The sequence below is a fragment of the Aulostomus chinensis genome, chromosome 8 (assembly GCF_037954235.1).
Source record: "Aulostomus chinensis isolate RoL2024-O1b breed Wild chromosome 8, RoL_Achi_v1.0, whole genome shotgun sequence".
NCBI classification, from domain to species: Eukaryota; Metazoa; Chordata; class Actinopteri; order Syngnathiformes; family Aulostomidae; genus Aulostomus; species Aulostomus chinensis.
This window is the reverse complement of record NC_141327.1, coordinates 4,918,620-4,941,595: the sequence shown is the minus strand read 5'-3', so window position 1 is coordinate 4,941,595 and position 22,976 is coordinate 4,918,620. Positions and strand designations below refer to the sequence as shown.

At 41.7% G+C, this 22,976-nt stretch overlaps 1 protein-coding gene across 2 annotated transcripts; it reads left to right on the top strand.

The window, feature by feature from the left end:
* Positions 1 to 80: 80 nt before the first annotated feature.
* LOC147256868 (ribosomal protein S6 kinase beta-2-like) lies at positions 81 to 17,500 on the top strand. Of its 2 annotated transcripts, XM_086210516.1 has the most exons (16): positions 81 to 255; positions 2,723 to 2,777; positions 3,040 to 3,077; positions 3,170 to 3,284; positions 4,367 to 4,435; positions 4,615 to 4,762; positions 4,852 to 4,909; positions 5,006 to 5,106; positions 7,176 to 7,266; positions 8,064 to 8,154; positions 9,476 to 9,583; positions 10,380 to 10,442; positions 11,217 to 11,294; positions 11,497 to 11,604; positions 11,778 to 11,890; positions 12,814 to 17,500. In XM_086210516.1, the coding sequence occupies exons 2-16, from the start codon at positions 2,724 to 2,726 to the stop codon at positions 12,989 to 12,991; spliced, it is 1,413 nt and encodes a 470-aa protein (XP_086066642.1). In that variant the 5' UTR covers positions 81 to 255; position 2,723; the 3' UTR covers positions 12,992 to 17,500. The 2 variants fall into 2 exon arrangements, with proteins under 2 accessions (XP_086066642.1, XP_086066643.1); XM_086210517.1 differs by lacking the exon at positions 11,217 to 11,294.
* The last annotated feature ends 5,476 nt before the right edge of the window (positions 17,501 to 22,976 follow it).

The following is a 22,976-nucleotide window of genomic DNA, read 5'->3' as shown; positions in this document are numbered from 1 at the left end:
GAAAGGAGGAAAAAAATGTTGTGTTTGGAACTTCAGAGCCACCGTACATGACTTCTAGCTTGACGCATCCTGACGCAGTGACAACAACATCAGGATCCAGGCTGGTAGAAACGCGTGCGTTGCAGACCTAGCCAGCTGTGTTTAGTCGCCGGAAGAGTTGACCTGAAGATCTTGTAAAATAATGGCAGTCGCTGCTCATCCTCGTGTTTAAACCCAGTTAAACTTTGAAAACCACCGGACTGACTGCTGAGCGAGGTAAGACACACGACGGGGTGTTAACAGGTGAAACGCGAGCTAACATTAAGTTAGCATGTTGGTGTCTGTCAAACCAGCTGACAACGATGGTAGCTAACATTTCCAGTCGGCTAGAACCAGGGTGACAACAAGAAGTAGCAACCCAATGTGCTTGCAGACCATTTTTGAGCATTTATCAGCCTGACATGGCCATTTTTGTTGTTTCTTGGGTGTCTTTTGACCGGCATTGTCTCTCAATGCATTTGATTATGCTTTGGACGAATGTCGCGAGATTAAGTTCTATCCGTCACTTGCAGCTTCATGATGTCGCACAAGACATCAGATACGAGCTATGGCTGTTAGGTGTGGTTTATCCGGAATGGTATACTGGAGACATATGCTGGCCTTAGGTTATAGATGGGCCGTGTATTTTAAGTATGGACTTTCGTAGCCGTGTACTAAACAACTCTCAACTCCGAGGCCGCTACATTATGTTGATTGGGTGTGTTGTGCTTTATCTCTCAACATTTCTAACTGGATGTTCACTGGTTATATAACGCTAGATTGGTTGACATCAGACTGGTGTCGGGAACTTAAGTTGGTAAGATGAACTCTCTCTATATTTGACTTTCTAAATTCCTCTGGATCCCCAAGAAACAGCAGCAGTCAGCTTAGAGTCCTCAGACACGTTTACCCTGATCTTTATTGCTGCAGCCCCTCAATTATAGAGTTTGACTGTATAGTAAAGTTGCATATATTAGTTGCTGCTTTTAAAATAACTATCATTCCGACATCCACAACACGAGTATAATCTGGATAGGGATGATATGCATTTATGGATATAGATTGGATCCAGTTTGTTAAATTCAGTTGGAATCTTCAACGATCTCTGTTGTGTTTGCAACGCTTCTTCTTAGGTTCATTTTTACTTTGTTATTTGGCTCGCTGACAGAAGAAACAGAAAATAAAGAACTTTAGCCAGGACTGCGGACACAATATGCTGCTGGTATTTCTGCAGCTTGTCAGGGCAATCATGCTACACTCCATCAGTTTGAGTGATGTCTTTAGTCCGGGGCTGGTTAGGAAGTGTTCTCTGGCTTCATTTAGGAGTACAGAAGCACTGGCTGCTGAGGTTTATACGCCAAATACATGATGTGTCTCAGTTTCTTCCCCTTCAGACTTTATGTAATGATACAGTTTGAACTGAGGCACAATGCATAGATGCCATTTGAATGTACAAAACCGTTTACAGAGAGAGGGGCTACTCTTCATGCTTACATGCTTACATTCTGGACGAGCTACTATTCTGTGATTCCAAGATGTTCAAGTATTGAGATTCCCTTAATCGTTATGGATTTGAACTAAATTTTAGACTGTCAGTATAAATTTTAAAACATGCACAAAATCCTTCAAAATGAGGTTCCTGGAGCAAAATTATTCTAGTGTGTACGTGCATGTGTATTTTAATTTTTAAGGAAATAAGTAGCATATAGGAATTTCCTCCATATATCTTTTTTTTATGGAGGAAATGTCTTCACATGAGCAATTCTGGAAAACGTGTCAGAATTTCATCAATGCTTTTATGAAACATATGTAAAATTATGTATGTCACCTAAACCAGTTTTATGTATTTGATTTAGAATTGTTTAAGCTGGGTAACGTTTACGCGTAGTTTTAAATTCAAGTTTTAAATCCTTATTTTGTTGGTTATCAGATATTTTCAGTTCCCTTCTTTGTTTTCATAAACTCCTGTCGTGCTGACGGCTCGTGCTTCCTCCTGACCTGACCGATGCTGAACATTTACTGCATATAGCAACTTTTCTGTCTGTTTCCTCCATTTATTAAAAAAAAAAACAACAACATTTTGCACACCTGCTCTCAGCTCATCCAGCTGTAAATGATGACCTCATTGTTCTCCACGCAGCTCCCTCGCGCCGCAGACATGGCCGCAAGCATTCAGTTAAGATAGAAGCGATCAAAAGTTGATAAAGGTAGTTTTTTCTTCATGTAATAATATCACGCATCCCTAATTCTGCAGTCGGACTGTGCAATAAAATTGAGAAAATTTAATACTTTTTACCCACATTTCTGTATCGATATTCAGTATCGCAGCATATTGAGATAAAATCATATTGTGACCTGTTGTATGTTATGGCAGCTGCATTTGGTGTGTGGCATAATTTGAACTCAGTTTGTCTGTTGAGTTATCAACAGATTGTGAAATACCTGTTATCAGACTCTCCAGGTGTTAGTCAGCAGGTTCTGTTCCAGCTGTCTTGAAATCTTCCGCAAATTATTTAGTATATTGCAAAATGTATTGAATCCTATCACATTGTATGGTGATGCGGTGTGATAAAATCTTACAGTGACCTATGTATCAACACCCAGGCCTAATCTGTAGTGTTAGTGCGATCCCACATTTGTGTGTGTGTGTGTGTGTGTGTGTGTGTGTGTGTGTGTGTGTGTGTGTGTGTGGCTTCTGTTTCAGGATGGCGGGGGTGTTTGACATCGACTTGGAGACTGAAGACATCAGTGACACAGAGGTGTGTGTCCTGAAAGTGTTGATTAAGTTACTGCTGATTGTTTAGAAACTGGAAACCCACTGCTTGTGCCTCATCATGTTAACTTCGTGTGTTGTTTCGAATTATAACTCTTAAAAATGTTATGAAGAGTATTTTGCTCTTCCAAATATTTTTTGTGGGTTCTTTTAAATTGCCATAAAAAAGATGTACTGTCGGTGACAGCAATGTAAAACCCAGCTGATTACTTTGTTAAACTCACTGGCTTGTCACTCTTGATCAACAGGAGGAGGTCTGCGACTTCACGGTGACAGAGTCAGAGAAGTGAGTCCTGTTTACCTTTAAAATATCCAGGCCGTTCAAATTCACACTGAAACTGCTGTGTTTCTGTGTCGTGCTCTTGTCCTTGAACCCAGTGTACAGACGGAGGAGGTGGAGCTGACCAGTGAAAGTGTCAACAGAGACAGTGAGAGAGTTGGGCCCGATTGCTTTGAGCTTCTCACTGTGCTGGGAAAGGGAGCCTATGGCAAGGTGTGTACCGTTTCACACGGCGTGTACGTAGATGGCAGATGAGGTCGGAGGTCCTCATTAGAAACTGGAAACCCACTGCTTGTGCCTCATCATGTTAACTTCGTGTGTTGTTTCGAATTATAACTCTTAAAAATGTTATGAAGAGTATTTTGCTCTTCCAAATATTTTTTGTGGGTTCTTTTAAATTGCCATAAAAAAGATGTACTGTCGGTGACAGCAATGTAAAACCTCAATCATGGGAGGGGTCAGGATGCAAAAAATGGTTTTGAAACGTCTCTATTTATCTAACTTTTAGTTTAGTCTGGCCCGTCATGCAGGCCCTGAACCAAGCCTCTTAAAGGTACTGCTCAGCTTTATTGACATGGGGTTGTCATACAGAGTACAGGTCTTCCCTTCAGTAGATGTGGATCAGCAAGACTTCCCCACAGAGACACCGGACCGCTCTGATGTTAAGCACTGTGCAGCTGAGGACGGGGTCCAATGCTCCTCTTCCATGTTTTTTTTTGTTCATGACGCAGTATACAAAATAGCTTGTTTTGTAGGGTAATGATGAGACTTCACGCAGACTTAATGCAGCAGATACTTGTAGTTAGTTATCGAGAAGAAAAACAAACATCCTGATCAAATTGCTGACATGGCAGAATGGGGATTCCATCCATTTTCTTCCGCTTGTTCCTATTAAGGGTCGCGGGGGGGCTGGAGCCTATCCCAGCGGCTACAGGCGAGAGGCGGGGTTCACCCTGGACAGATCCAGGTCCATCGCAGGGCCTACATAGAGACAGACAACCATTCACACTCACATTCACACCTACGGTCAGTTTAGAGTATCAATCAGCCAATTGCATGTCTTTAGACTGTGGGAAGAAGCAGGAGTACCAGAGAGAACCCACGCAGGCACAGGGAGAACATGCAGACTCCACACAGAAAGATCCCGTGCTCAAGCCGGGACTCGAACCCGGAACCTTCTTGCTGTGAGGCCACAGTGCAAACAGGAATTATTTTTTGAAAGTTTTTTATGAAGAAACTGTCTGTCTCAATCCCATTACAACCTTTTACATTAAAAATAAATGTCTTTTCTTCAGGTTTTCCAGGTGAGGAAGGTTCAAGGGGCCCAGTTGGGAAAAATATTTGCCATGAAGGTTCTGAAAAAGGTACTTTGACCCAGCCTACGAGTTCAAGATGCACTGTGAACAAAGATGTCCTGTCCAGTCCTGGATCTCACATTCATTCTCTTACTCTGACTGACTCTTGTTTCCACTCCCCTCTCCAATTGTCCTCCTCCTTCCCTCTTCTTTTGTTTTCCTCTGCTTTCCCACTTGCCATGTTGAAGGCTAAGATCGTGTGTAATGCCAAAGACACGGCCCACACACGAGCAGAACGGGAGATCCTTGAGACAGTGAGACACCCGTTCATCGTAGATCTCCTGTACGCCTTCCAGACTGGGGGAAAGCTCTACCTCATACTGGAGTGTCTGAGTGGTAAGATGCTGGTGAATGGAGAAGAATAGAAGGATAAAAGCTGATGGAGATAATGTTTAGAACCCATGTGGACTGTTGTTCATGCCCAGGAGGGGAACTGTTCATGCAGCTGGAAAAGGAAGGCATCTTCATGGAGGACACCGCTTGGTATGGACTCCCTCTCCTCAGCTAAATGTTCACACTTTAGTGTTGGAATGACACTTTGTCTCTTTGGAAGTGGTTTTGATTGGCTTGTGTTTCTAGTTTCTATCTGGGAGAGATCACACTGGCTCTCGGTCACCTCCACTCCAACGGGATTATTTATCGAGACCTCAAACCGGAAAACATCATGCTTAATCACCAAGGTAACACACCACGTTTGTCTGAGAACCCAAGACACAACCCCCCTAATGGAGTGCTCACCACCTGCGAACACACAGAGAAAGGAAACAAAACATAAAATGACAATTTGTCAATCCACTTGACATCTTTGCCTTTAAACATCCTCGCCATTGTAGAAAAACCTCTGTCCCACCCCTTTCCTGAAACATTTGATGACATGTGACTGCATGCTAATGTAGGTGTTAATGACAACACCTGAAAAAGTTGTATTCCTTTTCACTCCAATGACTTTTCAAAAGAGAAGGCTTTAAGTTTTGTTGCTGTATTGTAGCTTTCAGATGCGTCTCCCTCCTCATTAACATCGATGGAAGTATTCTGTCTGTGGTTGTGTTGGACTTAGGAGGGGGCGTGGTCAGGCGCCTCGTCGGTGCATTCCTCTCTTGACAGTGCGAAGCCTTTGTGTCACTGACGTGGACACTCGAGGACGTGCAGCAGCACACACACACACAAGCCAGCTTCTAGCGTTTACTTTATGTTGAAGCAGACCTGATGTACACAATAATTATAGCTTTGGTGGTCTCCCACTGCTCTTTTAAATGATCTGTCACATGGACCGTGGACAGGTCTGTGCACCCTCGGTCCAAAACGGTGTTCAGTAAACAAATATGGGGTGTAGTTAGTTCAGACCTGCAGCAACCCCCTCACAGCAGAAATGTCAGGAGAGTATCACGATCACGGGACATTCCAAAACTAAAACGGTTGTTAAAACCACCCAAAGCAGGTTATGCACCATTTAGCTTATTTAAATGAACCAAAAGCATTAGCATAACGCATTATAGAGCATGTGTCATAGAGCATTGAATCAGGACCAGTGACGTGCGGTGAGGTTCATGGCTGGTGAGGCACTGACTTCATCACCATCAGATCTGTAAACATATGAAAAAAAAAACTGCATTTAATAATAAAAAACAGACAAAAAATGTTCTCCATGTTTTGGCTTCTGTCTGCCATAGCTTCCTCAGCGCTTTAGCGTGAACCTCCTGCTTCGATTGAAAATCCAATTTAGAAAATTGTTTCTGAATGTCAGCACAGTCTGAATGTAATCCTCCATTGTGAAATTACGGCTACTCAGGAGGAAAAAAAATAACTGAATGACTGCACTTGACTTTTCATACAGTAAATTGTAGCGCGCTGTCACTTCTTCTGCAGCGGAGAGGAGGAGGCGCAAGCAGAATCCCTGGGCTCACTAGCGCCTCCTCCATGAGGCAGGAGAACTGCGTACCTCACCCGGCACCTTTTCGCAGCCGTTTTATGATCGCTCAGCACAAGGAACACGTTACACACACATACAGTTTTCGACCAAAACACTATACGTTATATTCACCAGCTAAACAATAGAAATGTAGTTTATATAGCAAAAGTATTTGAACATTTTAATAGCGACATAGAAAGAGACAGCAATACGGGCTCACTGCGGAGCAAGCAGCACAGTTAGCCGAGTCATTGCGCAGTCCCTGGTGAGGCTCAGCTGCCTGGTGCCTCACCGCACGTCTCTTGTCAGTATTTGAACGATAAATATGAAAAATAGGTGATTTTGAATAAAAAAATAACTTAAAACTGGTTTAGTTACAAGCAAAATAACTTATTGTACAAATCAAAGGATAAATACAATAATTACATTTATTTTTTTTTTCAATTTCCATTTTTTTCTTTCCATGATGACAGGTGAGGCAAGATGGGTACAATCATCCTTCTTCTTCCCTCTATATCTTTTTTTACATAAATTAAAAAATAACTGCACCTGTGATTGCCGTGAACTATCGGTTAATACTGCATTTTTGTTTAACAAGACACATGAAAGACTTTGAAATAACATGTTGGCACTACTTTCTGGAACAATAGGTTACATCAGAAAACCAAGTTGTTTGATCGTGCCGTGGATGAGATTGTATTGGAACGTTATTTTGTTAGACAGCTACTATGTACTTGTCAAGAATAATTGCAGGGGACTTTCTGCTCACTTCACTTCCTCTTGGTGGATGTATTTTCTACCACAAACATTCAAAAACAGACTTTCTCTTCGTGTTTTAAGGACACATCAAGCTGACTGACTTTGGCCTCTGTAAGGAATCGATTCACGATGGAACCGTGACACACACCTTCTGTGGCACCATAGAATATATGTAGGTATCCCTGCATTCACTGGCACGTACACACGTACCTGCAGTTCACACAGGAGTTATTTTAAAAATATTTTGGTACAAACTGAGTGACAGCTACTGCTTGTAATGTCCTGATTAGCTCCAATACTGGAACCACTGAAAGGTTTAGTATTAAGTATAATATTGCAGCCTGTAATAAACCATCCCTTATAATGGGGAACAGCTCTCAGTATAACCCAACACCACAACCTACAACCTCCAACCTCCAAAATCACCATTAATATGGCAATTTTTCTTGTGTTCAATTTAATACAGTGATGTAAATGCTGATTACACAATGTTGTAGTGGGTGCATCTGCATTTGGACAACAAAAGTAGACAACAAAAGTCTCATTTTGCGCAACATGTTTTCCTCTTTTCTCTAGTATCTACTAGCACCGTCTCTGCTTTGCAGTTTCTTTTATGAAAACATAAAATAACACAAATTGGAACGCACTTAGCTTTCTTTGTAGCGCACTGAAGAGCTTCTACCTGCTTTCACTACTTCCACTAAATGAAAGACACAATCTTTCCATTAATGATTTTCTCAGCTCCCTCTACATGTTGTCCCAAAGCAATATCCTAAACTGTGCTGTTTTATATTTAGTGCTATACCTGCCAGTGGTTTTAATGTTGTGGCTGATTAAATACTGTATATTTCAAGCTTCGATGTATTGCAAAATATTAAGAAAACAAATTCATGACATTCTGGGCTACAAAAAAAAACAACCAACCTAGACCAGCCACATACATCACACCTCTCTTGCTGTCTTCTTCAGGGCTCCAGAGATCCTGACCAGGTCGGGTCACAACAGAGCAGTTGACTGGTGGAGCCTGGGGGCCCTGATGTATGACATGATGACTGGATCGGTGAGCTAAAAGTACACCAGATTTGATGATACTAACAGTCAGGGTAAATGCTAATATGTACTATGGAAACAGATTTAATGAATAGAGGAGGGATTTAGAGAGTCCTCTGCATCAGAGAATCATGTCGGATGCTCTTTGTTGTTGCATTTTCCTACGTCGTCTTTCCTCTCTGATTAATTGCCGCTTTAAGTTGCATCATCACGTTGCTCTGTGTTCAACTGTGGAAGGACACACCCGACTGAAAATTCTGCGCCTTCTACTGCCTGATTAACTGACTCTCAGCATTCACAGAACAGTTGTGGATGGAAACACAAATGCGCATTTTGTGAATTAAGGATTTGTGAGAACACAAATGGCTGAATCAGTTTGACGGTACAGAAACCAACTTCACACTGACTACTAGGAAATGTTATCGTGTCAGTGTGAGCTCTTGTGTTAATGGACTTTTCTATGAAGCTGTAACTACGAGAGCCAGACTACTGTTTCTTTCACTGGCTATATTTGCCTCCGCTAACTGGCAAGTGTAAAAAATAAGAAGAGGAAAGGCCAAGTTGTTTTATTGACCACTTAAAAACTGGAACTCCTGAGAGACTTCCCCATGACCGTCTCACTCAGGTCAATGGGATCCTCTCGGTTTGGCGACGTGATTGGTCAGTTGGCGGTTCTTATGTGTTCTGACCTCTGGCCCCTGATCATTGCCTGGAGAATTGACAGTGAGTGAGTGCACAAGTTTCAGCCATATGATTTTAGAGAAACTAAAAAAATACTAAAAGTCAATGGTGAAGAATGAGCCTGTCACACTTATTTCGGAAAATGAAGGGAAAAATAGGAAATTTTGTTATTTTTCACATTTTAGTGTCTGACTCAGAATATTAAGAATTCTCAGAAAAAGAGTGTCATCTTTTATTCTATCAGTATCACAGAATGCTTTGAAAACCCTCTGAAAAAGTTATTGTCGTAGGCCTACTCAAGACGAAAGGTCATGTACACAAAGAGCCAATGGAGCGATGACTCGGCAGGAAATAAAGGCCGTTCTCCCATAGGTTCTTGTTTGAGGACCCGATGAGACCAGGGGATCAGGCCTGTAGAGCAGAAATAAGCAGCCACTCTTCATCCATATCTGTAGAAGAAGGGCCCTGTTGTATTTGTTGTTTATTTGTTTTTCTTAGTTTAATAAAGAAGAGTGTCTTTGTATTTGTTCAAAATAATGTCTTTGGGATTTGTGCATACCCTGGTGTACGCTAATACCTCGATCCTTCCCGCCAGAGTTGATTGACTAAGTAGAGAAAGCCTCTAACTTCCTCCTGTCCTCCCCCACCAGCCGCCATTCACAGCTGAGAACAGAAAGAAGACCATTGATAAGATTTTGAAATGCAAACTCAATCTACCGCCATACCTGACCATTGATGCCAGGGACCTCATCAAGAAGGTCGGACACACACACACACACACACACACACACACACACACACACACACACACACACGCGCGCGCGCTGTCTCATACACAGATGCCCAACAAACTGCAGACCCTCAACTTGAAAAACAACATGAAGTTTAAAATCAAATGATTTGTTTTTCTTTTGACAGACTTTTTCACAACTAAACTGATTCTGGGTATTTATTGAGTTGTAGTCAAACACAGAAATATAAAGTGTAGGACTGTCAAGCCAGAAAAATAAGAGGTAATTAATTGCGTGGTATGTACTAAATCTAAATGAATAACATATCGATTTTGACTGTGACAGTCTCTTACAATCGTCCAGTTCAAATAGATTTTGGTAAATGTGTGACTAAATGAGTAGATAAACTTTAGAGGTCAAAAATCTTTATGTTCCATCCTTTAGAACTCTTTTCACTGCTCGTAGGTGGTATGTGATGACGCCAGAACAACCACAAATATTAACTTAAAATGACCTTCAGGGCGTCTCAGTCCACAATTATACAGTCAGCAACACCAAGCCCAACATCTGCTTCCATCGTTGTGTCACAAATCCCCTGAGTGTGGTCAGGGACACGCTGGGTCTTCTTCGAGAAGTAGCCGTGACGCATGACTGCCCTCCACTTTTTTTTCAATAATTAATAAAAATTCCTATATTATTTTCCAACTCTTATGAAGTTATATGTGCATATAGAAATATTTTATTCAGTTTGTTGGAGCACATCAGTGTGATAACTGGCCTTCTCCCTGTCCACTTTTAACTGTTTTTTTTTTTTTTTTCCTAGCTGTTGAAGAAGAATCCAGCCCAGAGACTTGGCTCCAGTAAGACTGACTGTGCTGACATTCAGGTAACTGGATTCACCTGGCCATGATGCCACTGCAGAGTTCTTTGTGTCTTGTTGTCTTTGTGTCATTTAACTCGTGCGGTTCCTCTTGTTTGAGGGGTGGAGCATGAGTTGGGTGATGTCACAGATTCCTGCACCTCAGCCAGTGCAGAGTCTCAAGTTCTGTCTATCACCTCTGAAGTGAAGTGTTAGATGGAAAAGTGCTTTTGTGGCAGGACCAGGATGGCGTTTACTTAGGTTTGGTTCCAACATGGATTCACCACCCTGTGGTTTGTTGGTTCACACAACAACTCCTGACTCCCATACATGAAGTCAAACAAGAACGTCCCTGATGGGAGTAGCAGGTTGACCCCACTTCATGACATGTTTTTACACATTGGAGCAGAAGGATCAAATAAAACAGGGTGTCCCTGATACCTGCTTGTTCACAGGTTTAGATTATACACAATAATATCATTGCATCAATCACCAGAGACATTTTAAAATATATCGGTATCAGTCTGATGGAGGCTATTTTTATCCATGCGTCACAGTTTTCCTCAAGGCTCTTTTACTTCATCTTCTGTTGTTTATGATTAGGAAACCGTGCAGTGAATTTATGATTTATGGAGTATCCCAAATGTTAAAATAAAGAAAAATGTTGGCGTTATCTCTGGTTTATAGATGACCAGACCTGTTAAAGGGTGCGTTTAATGGCACGGAATGAATCTGGGATTAATTGTAAGGCCAGAGCCATTTCTGAATTTCTGAATAAACAGCCCCGTTGTTCGTCTGCAGAAACATCCATTCTTCAAGCACGTCAACTGGGACGACCTGCTGAACAAGCGAGTGGAGCCGCCGTACAGGCCACAGCTGGTGAACCGTCACTTTTCATTTTCAGATATGTTAAATAGGTGAACTGGGCTGTAAGCGCTATGCTCATCAGTGAATTTCTTTCTTTATTTCATTGAGTCCTCATGAGGTTCTTTCCTACTCTTACATTTCTAACTGTCAGGGTGTATAGCCTTGCAGGTCTCATCCATTTCTTTTCTTGTTTCCCCATTTTTTTGCTTTGCAGCAGTCGGACGAGGACGTGAGCCAATTTGACACCAGGTTTACGAGGCAGACGCCAGTGGACAGTCCAGACGACACCTCACTCAGCCACAGCGCGGAGCTCGCCTTTGCTGTGAGTAGTAGTCAGTGTTTTTATGTCATTTAAAGCTTACAAATAAGTTTTAAGGTACTTAGTCTACTAGAAAGTACCATCCCTCCCCTTGCCATTGTTTCATTGAGCATGCCGACATGGTAGCATTCTCAGTGCGTGACCAGGCGAGGTGAAAATGTATTTGGTTTTATCAGGGTTTCACCTACGTGGCTCCTTCAGTCCTTGAGAGTCTGAAAGAGGGCTTCTCATTTGAACCCCGAACACGACCTGTGCGCCGACACAACAGCAGCCCACGCACACCTATCAGGTAACACACCCTTTAATTAAAAAAAAAAAAACTCCGTCAGTTCATGTATGTCTGGGTTCCGGTTGTCAGAAGAAATCCAAATGGCTGTGAACTATCACAAGTCCACACCCAGTGCATCACAACAGAATGCAGAGCTGAGGAAATGTGCTTGGTGTGACCTTGCAGACCACAGACCTGAACCAGTGTAACATTTGGAGTCACGACACCCTACTGTGAGCGACTGCAGGAAGAAGTCGGACGTTTTTTTTAACCTGTTAATGTTTTTGTAATGAAAGAGTTAACATGTTGTATGCATCCAAACAATTTTATAGCGCAACAAATGTACAAAGGGATGAAAGTATTAAGTAATGACATTTTTAAAAAAAAGATATTGCAGGATATCAGATTTACGAGAAGGGGTGCATTGATAAGACATGGAGAAAAATGTGAATCTGCACCAATGTGTGACTTACTGATGTCTCTTTTGAAAAGCATGTCTGTACTTGGATGTGACATCAGCCCAGGCTTCTGACGCCTCCGTGTTACATGGCTGTGTAACCAGAGTGTTTCTGTTGCGCTGTGGTTGCTACGTGACAACAACATAGATTTGTAACTGCTGTGAAAAAATGTAGACATGTTGGTGCAAGTCCATTATCGGGCCACATCACTCTTTGTAGCCATGTGCAATTTCCCATGGATTCAGCCACTCGGTGAGGAGATAAGAGGACTGATGAATGGACGGACAGAGAACTTATTTTATTGTATGATTGTAAGATAAGATATTCACTAATAGTTCTCATCTTCTCCTGCTTCCTGTAAGGCACTGCAGGCACACTACTCATATATATTCCTAATCCATGAATATTACTTTGTCTTTCCTACTGTACTCTTCCTATCTTTTGTGTCTTTTTCATCCTGCTCTCTCACCTCTTTGTCCTTTACAGTCCTCTGAAGTTTTCCCCAGCTGGGCCCTTCAAGTCTGTTATTGACGGAGAGCCAGATCTTTTCTCTCCCACCTCTCCACCAGCAGCTCCAGCTCCGGTGCCTCTGGAGAACGGAGCTGCCAGTCAGCCCATCAGGACCCCCGCCAGGAACAAGAAGCAGAAGGGACACTGTAGATGAGGGGGAGTCCAGTAAGGCTGCGCTGCAAGACCTTGGTCAGATTAACATTATCAGTCTAACATTGGCTATCGGAGCAGCTAGCTTGTTTTTTTTTGTTTTTTTTAATTATCTGGCATCCTCTAAATTCAAAGAAACTTGGAGGTAGCAGGACATTGGCCCTTTATTTACGGTATTAATTGTCGCAGTGTGGAATTTCCATGCTTTTTCTGAAACCTCTGAAAGGGACTTTATCGTCACTTTGCTGCATCAAGCTTTACTTTACAGCTTTGGTATGTCTACACTGATATATTGAGACGGACTGATGGATCAGTCACACTATGGCACCACTAGATAAGTGAATATCGACATAATTTAAACAAAATGAACTCGGGTATAACAGTACACAGTATTACAATACTAGAGGTGGGCGTGAGTCATCAATTCCTTGATTGCGCACCGTTATAGGCAAACCTGAACGGCTCATGAGAAAACTCCATCTGCGTTAACTATTTATTTTGTGTGCCTTCGAAGGCATCTTCCTCAATGTGTTACCAAGAACAATCACTTCCAGGGCGATGATCATGACTTTAAAATACAAGCAGCTTTAAGCCTTGATCACAACCGTGGTTTTGTAAGAGCTGATTTTCACAAGCTTATTCTGACAGGCAATCAGGCGGTTCTGTTGCCCACTTGTTAACAGCTAAGTTCACATTACTCCATCTCTCGTCCGTGCTTGGACATGGAATACCCCAGTCTCAATACTTGCTTTTTAATTATTCTAGTGTTGAAATCACACAAGAAGAGAAGTCAGCCCACTGTAGCCCCCTGAATGTGTATTGTTCACACAAAATAAACATACATATCTATAGATATATTTATATGTATTCAGATATATCGCTGTATATAGATATATCTGAATACTAATTATGTTTAGATATATCTACAGATATGTTTATGTAGATATAGATACATCTATTTATATACATGTATAGACATATCTGTGGAAATGTATATGTATATATACCATATCACCTGTGACCTCTTCCCAAAAGACATAAAATTATACTCAAGTGTGTACATATATACTATAAGAGAGCTCTGTTATTCTCTTGTATATATATGTATATACTTGTTCATTTTTTTTTATTTATTCTCTTATTGTATATATGTATATACTTGTGTATTTTTGATCACCACTTACACGCAGCATCAAAGTTATCCAGAATCTCATTGGCTCTGTCACCTCAGACCGACATGGCAAATTTCACATGATAATTGATTGAGTCACGGACAAACCACAGATACATATTTCTTACACACACACACACACACACACACACACACACACACACACACACACACACACACACACACACACACACACAGGAGTGACACAGCCTCTGTTTGAGAAGGCTTCCATGTCACAACTGCTCCGGTGTAAGTCTGTTTTGTGACTGTCTTTTATCTGCATTTGTCTCATGCCTGTCTGGATGACAGAGTTCAGACTGATCTCTGCACAGCTCAAGTGCTTGCTTGCTCTGAAAATCTTCGGCTTCAGTCTTCTCCGGTGCACACGCCATGGTTGACTATGGTTGTTGAGATAGTCAAGTCACACATACAGATGGTGATGGTGTTCTACCTCTGTTACAATTTTATAATGCCAGAAAGTAATAAATGACAACTTATAAGTACACTGTAAGGTGTGTGCTAATGTCCAAGTATTACTAAACAGGTGGTCTTGTAATTGGTTGTTCACGTACCTCTAGTGGCCTGTGGCCGTATTGATATGGATGAATCAAATTAGAACGCCGATGCTGATCTTCTGTGTCTGTGGCACAGCTCTGGGGTCTGTTATCAGACAGGGGCAGCAGAATTTGCAGCTGAGATCCAGACACGCGTCTGATAACTAGAGCTAATGTTAACATTACATCTGTTTTCCCACTTTGAGACCAAATCCTCCATGAACATGTTTTCACATCTGTCAGCTCTCTGACCCTCGTTATCGTTTCTCAGCAGCATGGTGCAGCCAAGTTGAATCAGAACAGGTCTGGCAAGGTTCGGAGTCATGGCACCATCCTCTGTTGCAGCTCGCCATCCTCTGTCTCAGCTCTCAGGAAAGGGTTCCATTGTGGGACCCCTGCAGCAGCTATGTGACTAAGGGTCACAGCTGGATATTCATGTGCACAGGGGAGCTCATCTTTGAGAGTGGCATCATCATGGGAACAGGCTGGTTGCTGGTTGGTTTGATCCCAGCAGCATCAGTGTTCCTCTCTCTTCCGGTTGCTTCCAGCAGCTTCTTCTGGATCTTCTTCCACTGACCTTCCAGCTGCTTGTCGTTGGACTCCAACTCCAGCTGGTTCTCTTCAGACAGTTTGTTGATTGTCTTGTGCCACTTCTGTTCTTGACCTGTTCTTGACCTGTCTCCTTCTTCAGCAGCTTATGGATTTCCTTTGTCCCTGAATCAAGTTGACAACTCAACTCCTGAGCCAGTGCACACTTCCTGCTTTGATTTGGGTCTCAACTGTCTTCTTGTCCGCCTTCTTCTTCCTTAGTTATTTGTTGTCTCGTAACGTTTTTGATGTGGCTCTGTTGGTGTGTCGTGTTCTTTTGCAGACACCTGGGGGTTTCATCTAGTTTATCACTCTGTGTGAAGCAGTGTGATATCTGTAGGAGTCTGATCTTGTAGGTGTAGCTTTGTCATTTTCTCTTTAAGCAAAGCTGGCTGAGCCTTCAGCTGCTCCGTGTTCTTCTCCAACTGACCTTCATCATCATGCCTTCCAGATTATTGCGCCTCTTGCGCTTGCTTTTCAGGATGTTGTTCATAGGTTTGAGACATTCCAGCTGAGCTTCGTCCATCATTCCCTTCTCTAAAGCTGCCACGTGAGCTTCTAGACCCTAAATTGACCAGCTCCTCTTCAGGAATCTTTCTGTCTGGCTGAGTAGGGAAGATTCGGTGATGTCCCGGGTTTGGATACCTCTGAAATGTGTCTGTCAGGGACAGGGCGTCCAAACAATTGCTGCATTTCTCCATTGCAGTGACAGTAATTCTGTATGGTGCTGGCAGTCGTCTTTGTGGTTGTAGAGGTCCTGTAACAGCTCCGTAGCCCTCGACACGCCTTCCTCACAGACCCGGATACGGGATTGCAGAAATGAGAACCATATATTCTAGCGTCTTCAACCACTGCACTTTTTTGAGGCACCAGCAATGGGCAAGTTTGAGCGCAGGGTTTAAAATGGAAACCGCAATAGGAAGTCTGCTAAGGTTTATGAATTCAGCCTTCAAATGATTCATCAGGAGTTTTGATTGATTCAGGAGTTTGTGCAGAGGTCAGTGATCACAGCTGGAGGTTTTAATCACAGAGCTGATGAAGGATCTCTCGAGGTTGTTTATAATCAGGGTGCCATGTGAAAGTGACCTTGAGGTGTCAGCTAATCAAGCACTGTTCGGCTGAAAGATCTTGCTGGGTGAAAATCTGTCACACACAAATGCACCAAAAAAAGCAAATGTTTTCATGAATGTCAGGTTTGTTCTGTGGCCGATGTTTCTGAGTCAGGATATGGTGATATCAGTTCCTCTTCATGTCCGAGCTGTCAGAGCTTGTACCATACAGGATCAGTCACACCTGAGTGGAGTGAACTGAAGAGAAAGTGCAAACTTGATTTATTAATGAGCAAATGAGCTCTTTTTGAGGTATGAGATGTCAACACATGTTAACGTCAACAAATATAATCCATATCATACACACATGCTTTTGCAGAAAACACAAGTAAAACATTGTACCAAAAGAGTTCCAGAAACTATCCTGTTTTTACATTTAACAACAAAAAAATGAAACCTGGTGATGAAAAAACTAGTAATCAAGTAATTTTTTAAATTGTTTGATTCTTAACGCATGATATTTGAAAGGCCCCTGGAAGAGGTGATGCTGAGTTTAATCACTGCAGGGAACTTTAATTTGTCTTTGAGCTCTGAGACGAAGAGATTATGAGGTTCTCTTGATGCCTAAATTCTTTTTTTTCCTTAGATTTAAACACTGGCAAATATGAGAGATTATTATCTCAGCCCATGTCATTATATGGTGCTCTGATCAATTGAAACAAGAGTCAGGTTTGCATGAGTTTCACTGCTACTAGATTTAATTTGACTTTTTCCAAATCAATGATTATGGTCAAGTTAAGGAAAGGCAACAAATGAGGCAAAATTCTTACACTTTCCTGTAAATTATTTGTTGGCTGATTCAATTTTTTGCCTCAGTTTTTGTTTGTATCAAAACAGAAGATGAAAGAATGCCATTTACCCGCTGCCGACTATCTTTTGAATTGTATGAAGCGAAACTCAAGAGACTCTTTTTGGCCACTTGAAAATACTGTGACAATCAACACAACTGTCATACAGGCCGAGATGATATATGACAGCTAAAACATGGAGCAGCATCGTGTGTGTGTGTGTGTGTGTGTGTGTGTGTGTGTGTGTGTGTGTGTGTGTGTGTGTGTGTGTGTGTGTGTGTGTGTGTGTGTCTACAAGAAAAACTAAATTTTATATGAATAGTAATGAAATAGTATTGGGTTGACTATTTTTGTGATCATGGCTGAATTCTATTTGTGTGTTATATCTTGCCTCAGCCATTGGGTGAATTGTTAAAAATAAAACTATTGATTGCTTAACCATTGTGTCAAAAATGTCTTTCTCTGGTTTGAGTTTATTTGAAGTAGATGAAGTGCTGATAGATGTAGAAGAGGTCCCTTCAAGGCCACGCACTTAATGGTCTAATGATAGTCATACTTTCTGCCTGTTTATTATACTATTAAAAATGTTTAAATTTGTTAAATGCTGTGCTCTGTAGTTTCATGTTGTCCAACCTACCATCCAAGGAATTTCTCTGGTTCCTTGCATGCTCTCATTGTAACACAATACAATACGCATTCAAAAAATAAAAAGGAAAGCAGGGGTAAAAAGGCTGCACAGAAAATACCGATTAAACTACTATTTACAACTAGTATTAACATAATCACTTTAGACAGACAGTGCAATGGTGAGGAGTGCACATACTGCTAAATAAATACACAGTGAGGTAGCAGGACGGGACATAAACGCTGAATATACATCATTTAAACATTACCAACATATTGGCAGAAGATGCTCAGGACCAGGGTACCTGAACAGGGATTTGATTAATTAATCTACCAGCTTTCCGTTTACAATTGAAAGTCCAGCCCCTGCCTAAAGTGCTTTAGAGACCCTATGTGTTACTTTCTGACATGTACATGTTGCAATGGAGGGATGGAGGTACCGTGGACAACAGTTCCACCTCCTGGTCAGTAGGTGTCGCCCTCTCTCTTGCTGTACTTAATCTATTTCACTGGTTACTAGATAGGCACAACTAACCACATATGGCCAGGGTTCAATAAAGCAGTCAATTCAAGGGGTCGATCTCATCACAATACATTTTGCAATGTTGACACACACTAACAGTAACGACATGAAACTGTCAGAGACTAAAATTTCCAACTTGTTTAATTGCCATTGCAAGTTAGCGTTCACACCCCCTTGTGGTCTTTCAGCTTCAACCACTGTAGAAGTGCTGAACCAATAGTGACCCCCGTCTTGCTCCTTTGTTGCTCTGACAGTATTTCAGATGGATAACGGAATGAACCCTGATGTTTTTCAGCCATTTCTCTGGTTAATCCAACACCTGGCAACTCCTGAGCTTCTGAGGTTGGTGACAACACAGATAACCGGTGATATCAGTGTGTGTATTGCTTATCTGCTGAGAGATCCTCAACCATTTGTTAGCCAATTCATTAAAAGAGACCTGGTAAAAGGTTTAAAATAATTCTTTCATCTTTAAAATATTTTTTTTAGGCACATTTGGACTTTCATTCTGCACGCTTCTGAAATTTTTGTGGATGTTATTTTTTTTTAAAATTTGTTTTCTCAAATTGTGGTGTCTTGCACCTTTGTGTGTTTATTTCAACACATGATGCTGCTGAATTTCTGTCCTACATAAATGCCTCAGACTAATCAAGTAAATTAAATACCTTTAAAATGTGTTGAAGTACATGACTTCAGTCAATGTACTGTTACATCCTGTCACTCCTAACATATTCGTGGTACAGCTTTGTTTTCACTCTTCAACTCCAATTACAATGTCCTTGCTTATGGCCCAGCCAGCACCCCCACGTGGAGCTCCTTTGGGATACCCAACTGGGACATAGCCAACAGTATCCTGTTTCCATGTAGGCTCTGTATGGTTTAGCCCCGATAGGTTGATGATGGGCAAATTGGGAGTAGAAATCACAACAGTCCCCTGCTGTATCTCATTTTGTTGGATCGGTCTCGCTGTCCTGCTCTCTGGCCTCACTGCTGCACCGCTCTCTGGGGAAGGGGCTCATGTTCATGAATACATTGGTGGGGATTTGGGGCGACCTTGCAAATGTCAGAGATCTTTAAGGATGATGTGGGACATCTGATGTTGTCGTGTTTGTTATCAGAAGACGTGAACTAACATCGAAATTTCTCATGATGAAAAGCCGATTGTGTGTGTGTGAGTGTGTGTGAGAGAGAGAGAGAGAGAGAGAGAGAGTCAGGTTTCTAATTTCAAAGAATGTTGGCTGTAATTAAAACGGCATACAATCAGGAAACATCGTTAATAAAAAGACTGATGTAGTGCAAGGCTGAGGGGGAGCAGGAAAGAGGATCTAGATTAAAAACAATACAGGATATTATTCATTATCCCGGTTAGGTGCCTCTCATAACTAATTAACACCGGATTCCTTTTAATGTCATTAATTTATCTGATACATTTGTTTTGATAGCAAAGAGCTTAAGTCTGAATTCTTGCTTGTGTTGTACGTCGCTTTGGACAAAAGCGTCTGCTAAATGAAATTGTAGAATTGTAGAAGATACAGGACTTGAAAGGAAACAGAGAAAGCAAAAAAGTTAGCGAGGAGTTCTGCCGAGCACCCTACACTTGTTCATTTGGAAACACTGATGTGTCTTAAAAGCTGTTGCTAATCACCGGCTAAAGAGAGATTACTTAGGCTTTACGAGATATTAGAAGCCATCACGGCAAAAACAGAAGAAATGCAAAGCAATTTGATGGTGATGTTGAAGTTGTGTGGCGAGGTTCTGTACAAGGCGAAAGGCAAACAAATGAGAAGCCAGAACAGACCGATCAGGGATCAACTCAGCAAAGAAAACATCAAATCACCTGCAGGACGACTGAGTCAAACCACATTAGGTGGAAGGGATAATAGTGATATTGGATTTCTAAATAAGAAACAGATGGATGATTGGTCCACCTAATGCACCCTTGATGTAAATAACTGTCATTTTATGTGAGCAGTCCTGTCTTTAATGTTCCAGCTACAATAGTTGGAAAGTATTACATTTTATTGACTGACTAAAAAATGAATATCTTAGAAGAGGAGTCAAGGAGCTGGTACTGAAGCACTCTCCTCAGACTAATCTGGTGAAAGATAAGATGTTCACTCTTTCTTGGCAGAGTGCACAACTCTCCATGCAGTGAGGAATGTTTGGGCAAATAGGGAAGGCTACCCAAGTACTGATGCAGCAAGCCAGAAAGTCCATCCATCCATCCATCTACCTCTTATCCTGTTAAGGGTTGCTGTGAGGCCACAGTGCTGACCCCTGTACCACCGTGCCACATTAGAGAGTCATGATTTGTTATTGTCTGAGGCAGCGTGGCTCAGGGGTAGAGTGGCCGTCTCGCAACCAAAGGGTCGCTGGTTCGATCCCCGACCCCGGTGACCATGTCGAAGTGTCCTTGAGCAAGGTACTGAACCCATAATTGCTCCTGATGAGTAGGTTGGCGCCTTGCATGGCGGCCTCCACCATCAGTGTGTGAGTGTGTGTGTGAATGGGTGAATGAGATGACACTGTGAAGTGCTTTGAGTACCGCTAAGGTAGAAAAGCGCCATATAAAATGGAGTCCACTTAACATTTGAGTCCAATGATTTTGTTACGCCGCTCTCCACTTCCTGCTAGTTGTATTTTTGCTACACGTTTGGAAGCAGTGTACAGACATGCAGCCTTCTAAATGAATTATGAATTAAATACCTAAAATAGTAATTCTATTCTGCCCAAAAGTCATCGGTCTATACTGTATGAGTAACTTAAATATTAATTCATTACATTTTTATGGCCTAAATAACTGCTTTAGAAAGCAAAAGTACTTCAACAGCTCAAAACAGAGAAGCTATACTGTTACTCCAAGAAACTCAGTTGACACGTAAAGAAAATGAAAAGTTGAATGAAATAATAAATTCTCAAGTATTTACATCATCTTTTTGCTCAACAAGAAGAGGAGTTGCTACAATTATAAAATCCCATGTTCCTTTTTAAAAACAATTTGTGTACAAGATAAAAAAAAAGGGAGGTTTGTTTTAATCGTGGGGGAATATCGATGATGAATGTTTACTATCCCTTTGATGTTGGACCTGAATTAATGGCCCAAATAATAGAGATAATAATAAAACATAGGAAAGGAATAATTATAATGAGGGGGGATTTTAATTAAGTCTTAATCCGCATCATGGACTCAGTGCTTGGACCTCACAAAGCAGGAAAAACAGCTACATTTATAAGGAGAATGTGCTGAATAAGGATTAATCGACGCATGGAGAGCACTGCATCAGACAGCTAAAGACTACACAAACGACTCTGGTGGACAGTCCACTTACAGTACACTAGAGTATGATAAGCCAGTTTGTGGTTGGGACAATTACTCTATCAGACTACCACCCTAAAGGTCAGGCTACAATCAAAAACAGGTCAACAAAAAAAAATCGCTGTCAAAAATGTACCAATCACCAGAGAGTGATGGAGACACAGAGATGTTCTCGGGTGTCATCGCTTACCTTTGTTATTTCCTGATTTATACAACACCATTGGGTATATCGTGCCTAATAGGACATGATTAAGAAAAAAGAATCTACAGAACAACAGAGCGCGACATAAAAGAGGTCGTTCTAGCCAGAGGATGACGAAAGGGGCACAATGAAGATCCAGTATGAGATAGAATCAATAAGAAGTGTGAGAATTTAAACATGCCCAGCTATTCCATGAGTCCGGGGATGATCATGGTACATCCACCTTAAGTTTGCAGTGGTATCTTCCTAACCGCAGCCTTATGTCTTGAGGGGTAGAAGTCCCTGATCAGCCCCTGGTGGTGGAAGTGCTTCAGTTTTCAGAGATCCAAAGGAACCAACTGACTGCAAATATCTTTTGGCGCAAATCTGGGCCAAATGCACTGTAAAGTTACAACTCAATTTCAAAAACTTAGGGTAAAATTTTGTTGGGACGACAAAACATTTGCAGTTATGATTGTGGCCTCACATTTTGCCGTGCGTTTAAAATCTTACACTTGTGCCAGGATTTGCCCTCGGCTCACTTCTAAAGCACGATTGCTGCTGCTTTTAGAGGAACCATTCGACAGGAAGGAGCTGTGTTGGATGGATTATGTAAATAATCTGGTCTGGGAGTGCCTCAGGAGACAGGAACGGCTGGAGTACATTACCAAGATGAAGGCTATGACCTTCATTCAGCCTGCTGTTGCCATGACCACCTCCTGGCATGGGCCGAATACTTGTAACATATCTCTGAATCATGGAGTTTTCCTCCCAAGAACTCTTTGATCACGAATGAGCAATTATATGTTAAATATTTGGAGACATATTTCTAAGATACTGTATTTACTGTGCATTAGTGCTTGAGTAACTCTCATCAGGTGCACCTTGAAGGAGCCTGAGTGTGACCTTCACGGACTGATTAAGAGGTCACCAAGGTCATTTCCCTGCCGCTCAAGTCGGCAGCAGCTTCATGTCACTGACTCGTGAAACAAACATAATCCTGAAGTGTGGAGGTCTAACTTTCAGCATCATTTCTGCTCTTTTTCACAAACATACCGTATCCAACTTCAGTAACGGAAGAAAGTAAACAGGCGTTGTTTTTTTAATGTCTCTCTTATGGGAAAAAAAAAACCCA